At 34.0% G+C, this 5,510-nt stretch overlaps 1 protein-coding gene across 1 annotated transcript in view; it reads right to left on the bottom strand.

Annotated features, from left to right (window-relative positions):
• The window catches only part of LOC111408095, an 8,733-nt gene extending 3,568 nt beyond the window's left edge, over positions 1–5,165 (bottom strand). The window contains exon 1 of the mRNA XM_023037878.1: positions 4,074–5,165. Within this exon, the coding sequence (XP_022893646.1) occupies positions 4,074–5,045 (972 nt within the window). The 5' untranslated portion in view covers positions 5,046–5,165. The remainder of the gene's footprint in view (positions 1–4,073) is intronic.
• Between the last annotated feature and the right edge of the window lie 345 nt (positions 5,166–5,510).

The raw sequence follows: 5,510 nt of genomic DNA, 5'->3' as shown, positions 1-5,510 counted from the left end.
AATCATTTGTGAATACCTTAGTTGTGACACGTTTCCACTCTTATTTTAACCAAGTGTATACTTGTATTAATATGTGTCTTGAATTATTTCCCGCAAATACTTAAGTATGTTCTCTATCATAATGATATTGGGAAAGTACAATTCCTAGAGATCTTTTTCCCTAGTATTACTTCTGCCACACCCATGCCTCTCATATCGAAATGCTTCGTTAGCATTTTCTTGATGTTTACCAACACTTCGTGGCTTTTCCCTGATATACAATTACATAGGCATTTGGTGTATTCACGTATACACACTTGTCACATTAGTTCATTTTGAATCCGTTTACAAGTTTTATGGCTTTCACTTTGGAGAAACGAATCCTCCAGGCTGCTCCATGTATATCTCCCATTTAGGAGTACTGTTCTCACATCCATTTGATGAATCTCAAAGTTATATATAGATTGCCGCAGTTGCAATTAGTAACCTTATCAAAGTAACTCTAATTATGGATGAGTGGATATCAAAGAAGTCAAGTCCTTCTTTCTAACCCTCTTACTACGCCTTGGTTCTTTTTAATTTGAAGATCCATTTGTAGCTTCATAAGTTCTCTTATTTGAACTTACATTTCCTTTGTCTTTGCAAGGAATAATTCTAAAGAATATTATACTTCTTTATTCCACTATGGTACCCTCATGTACATCCAATTTGTGTACAGAAAATGATATGCATTACTATTTATTGGTGTATCCAATAAATATGCAATCAATCACTTTGGGACCAATCTTTATTTGTTAGGAACTTCGACCTTTGCCAAACATCCCCACACTTTTACATGTTGATAGGATGAATGATGACTTTTCCACAACTAATATGGAGTCTTTTCCATTTTCTTGAGAAGTACAGAAAAGTGTAACTTTAAGTTACCCCCACAATTCCTAAATTAGGAATGTACGTACGTTTTGAACCTTTCGTATAAGTTCTCAAGCATTTATGATAACCCCCACATTTTTGGGTTACACTTGAACTTAGAGTTATTAACTCTTTCATAGTTCAATCCATTTATTATTTAGATGATATCCATATCGAGCACTTCGAGAAAGTCTAAGTACTTTCAAATAGTGATCGTCAATTCACACAAATGAAAACTCAATTTTCATTTGAAGTTGTGATTATTTAAATCACGGTTGTCACATAGACCAACAAAGTTGTGCTTCAATTCACGACTTAATTTTGATCACACAATTTGATCAAGGTCATCTCATAGACCTACCATGCTTTTCAAGCATAAACCAACTCAATTTGGTTTTATGATTGAAGTCAAATTCATCAATGAATAAGACTAATCATCTTGATTCCCAAGAGTTATTACTTTTCCAAACATAAGCGAATCATTGCTTTTTGCTTTTTGTGACATAAGATAATATTATATCATGTCAAACCATAAAGTATATGTTCATCTTATTCACATTTGGACAAAACACAATTTTGTCACAATCATATGAAAAAACATAAACTGTACTCTATAAGATGTTTCCATGTCTCAATAATTTCACAAGCACTTTCTACTAGAATAAGTCACAATTTTCATACTTTATGCTTAATATGAGTTTAGCGAGACATGAAATCAATCAAACAAATTTATCATGTCATTTTCAATTTTCTAATAGAGAATGGGCATCCTCACGTGAACATGTATGAATAATTTATTTCAAATATTCTTCAACCAACATGTAATTTTATTTATACATATGCACTTTAAACATATCTATACTCCAATTTGTGAACATGTCAAAAGGTGCAACAATGAACCAGTATGTTTAAAATCACAAAGCTTACATACATAATCATGCCTGTTCACAGAATCTTTCAAATTTTGATACACCCACGAAGCTGGTGGAATTCTCCATAAGGTCCATTAGATATCTAGGCTGATTCTTTGCACCCATCTTTATGGATGAATTAATAGAAGTGTTAATGAACATCGCAACAATGAACCAGTATGTTTAAAATCACAAAGCTTACATACATAATCATGCTTGTTCACAGAATCATAGTTGAAGACAGATAATCGCATGTGATTTCATACACCAAGACAAATAAAGTTATGCCATACAATTCTGAATGGATCGCACCATTTCAGAAATGAATAATTTGTTTTACACCAAATGACATGAAGATAAAGAATTCATGCCCTTTTCCAGATTTCATAATTTCCATGATAAGGTGCACAATTTCTGGATATATGCAATCAATTATGTCCCAAGAAATCAGATTTCAGAGATACCATTTAATTAATGCACTTTTCAAATTTATTCTGGACTGATTATGAATTTTAATGTACAGTAGGCGGCATATCAAACCAAAAGAAAGTGTCAGACAATTTTTCGATAGGTTCATACTATCTTAGATTTTGAGAAACTGCCTCAACGCAATTCTTCATTTAATTTTAAATCGTTGATGAGATTATACCAACCTTATTATCATAGAACCTTCATCCCCAAACATTATTATGTGAATTAAAAAGGTGCCAAAATTAAACTGCCAATCATCAAAGTTTGGGGACGTTTCGAATGCACGCACATGCAAGAAACGGAATACATTCTATTGGAATTTAATGTATGCACCGCTTCACATTTTTTTCTTTCCAATCAAAATTCTCCAGGCAATTTATGACACAAAATACTCATTGTATTAAAAGGTGTCAAAAGTTTTAAATGTAGATAAATCCTTTTGGTTTAAAAATTGCCATCAACAAATTCGGCAAATGAAACTGCCAACATATGCTTTGTAATTTCGGCACATACAATTATATAATATATTCAATTGATATGAGTGCACAACCCAGATATAATTTGCATAATTTCCTGAATGTCAAGCATATGTAATGCACATAGAAGCCGTTTTTACACATTCAATTATTTAAGCATAATCAGATTTTCATGAATGAAAATTAAACTGTTGGCACTGATTCAATAATTCAATTCAAGTGTCTATGAAAATAATCTTTCTAGAATTCAATAGACACGTTCATAAATCGTCCACCGAAGAATCGAGTTTTGCATTATCTCAATTTGTTATTGCATACGTCTCATACATTATGGCAGAATATGCACAAGAATTAATAGTATGCAATATAAAATGCACCAAACTTCATCGAAGCATAATTTCGACTTACGGAATTTGGAGAAGCAAAATGATAATTTACCAAATCTGAATATGAGAATTTGGATCCATGTCATCTAGCCATCTTGTGAAGATTATCCCATCGAACCATCCACACAAAAAAAAAAGAGTCTCGATCCATCAACTTGATCAACGCCAAAGTAATTTCTTAAAGTGGCTTATAGTTTCATCATGGTCTTCCATCGGCAATAGAGAAACCAACACATTGATTTTCTAGAATCATATTCCAACAAAAACTAAAATATAAACTGCACAACAAACAAAACTTGATTAGAACGCCAAACAACCATTGATAAATTATTGTCTTAAGATTGTTGGTGCCTGGCTTATTTGTGAGCGGTAAAGATGGTTGTTTGTGAGTGCATTTTAAATCACAAATTTATGAATGGAAATGTAGTACAAAACCATAAAACCAAATAAGAAAATTAAAATAAGAAGGAGTAGAAAAGGAAGATTAAATCCGAGGCAAGTGTATTCACTCTCTCCTTAAGACAATATTGCCCCGCTACGGTGCTCACGATTGGCGGCAATTGTCTCCCAAGATACAACGGATTCGATTTGTGGTAGTAGCACTTCAAACCACAAATCCGGCGAACTTTCGACGGAGTTTCCCCTCTACAAGGAATATAATATATGAAAAGAGATGTGAGGCCTCAGATTTCCTTAAGAAAAAATTCTTTACCATGACCAAGCATCTAACGATTCTCATTCTTGAGACACCAAAAGAGAGTAGGACGGCCAATGGGATTATACCTAGTATGACCGTGGAAACTGGATCCGTGATGAATAAGTAGAGAAATCCACCAATTGAGATGGGACGTTCCAAACAGGTCCCACTATTCCAAAGCCACGAGTTCTCATTCATTTTTGAATTGGTTTATTAATAAACACCATTTCCAACAATAAATAATTTTTCTAAGCTTCTGGCCTCGAATATGTAATGGTGGGAGTCTCTTTTTCCACTCTACCAATCTTTTGATCCTGTAATTTTTTATTTCTAAGGAAATGCTAGAGATGGTACATTTTCTAATATTCTGTACAGTGTGAAGCAAAGCTACTAAAAATCTTCCCAAAGACGTGACAACGCAAAGAGACATGCCAAAATGTTGAGTCCAATGAATAGAATACACTGACCATTTATAATCTGAAGCAATTTCTGGCTTATCGAGTCTTGAATATGGTGATTTACCTAAAATATAACTAATGACACAGATCATGAATAAAACACCGCTGGCCTCAGATCGTGCCATTACAAACTGAGGGTTACCTGTTTCCGCCATCACCCAATACTTTTTCACTCGTGACTTTAACTTGTCAAAGTCCATTATTTGGTCTCCTTGTAGTTCCTCTGCCAAAATTCTTGTTTGCAATTCTTTGTACTTATGTTCCAAATACCTTTTACTTGTAAATACCGTTAAAGCAGAAGAACTTAATATAATGAACGCATAAACATTCATAAAGACAACCAACACTTGGAAATGATCTTCAATCACGCCTGTGAATACTTGGATGATGACATTTACGGTAAGCGTCCCTACAAGGAAACCCAATGCTGTTAAGTTCACTAATATATCTCTATCACTCATGGATCCCAGAGAGGGAATGAAATGAGCGGTTGAAACACACAAGAGAGCAGTGCTAGAAGTTTTAGCGACTTGATCAATGACACCTTCCATCGGGGTGGTTAGATCCATTGCCAACTTCACTGCGACGGCTAACACAGTCAAGGAAGCAGCGTTGAGAGCAGAATATCTGCAAGGGAACCATAATTTTCTCTGACGGACAGAAATCAATGCATCAATGACAAGTGAAAGAGTCCATATTAGAGATGCTACAGCAGCGTATAGGCCTATCCATGGCATTGGTGCTTTAGGGGTCATCGTTTTGTTCAATTATTCAGCTCTCTTCCCACGGCTGCTTTACTCTGGATTTAAGATGAGGATGCTCGAGTGGTGGAAATTTCTTTGTTATGTCAATGCAACTTCAGCTAAAAGACAAAATAGCTTTTTCTTGTTATTAATACTTGTTTTACATTTTAAATTGCTTGTAATTTTGCTTGTAATGTGAAATAATGGAGTTACTTGATCCTATTGAGGTAGTGAGTTATTACTTGCTATAATATGAGTCGAATTAAACTTTTTGTTACTTTAAAATACAATTTTAACTTACAATTAAAGAAATAATTTTATATACTTTTAAAGAAATAATGCACCAAAATTAGGGCTAACGGTTTTTCACTCACTGGTCAAAAATGTCGGCCGCTCAATTCCGATGAAAGGAAAATTGATTTCGAAACCAATGGTACCACAAAGACAAAACTGTAAGAAGGGAAGAGTATGGATTTT

Source organism: Olea europaea, chromosome 13 (assembly GCF_002742605.1).
Source record: "Olea europaea var. sylvestris chromosome 13, O_europaea_v1, whole genome shotgun sequence".
In the NCBI taxonomy this organism is placed as follows: Eukaryota; Viridiplantae; Streptophyta; class Magnoliopsida; order Lamiales; family Oleaceae; genus Olea; species Olea europaea.
Note: the sequence above shows the minus strand (reverse complement) of the source record. Positions and strands in the feature narration are given on the sequence as shown.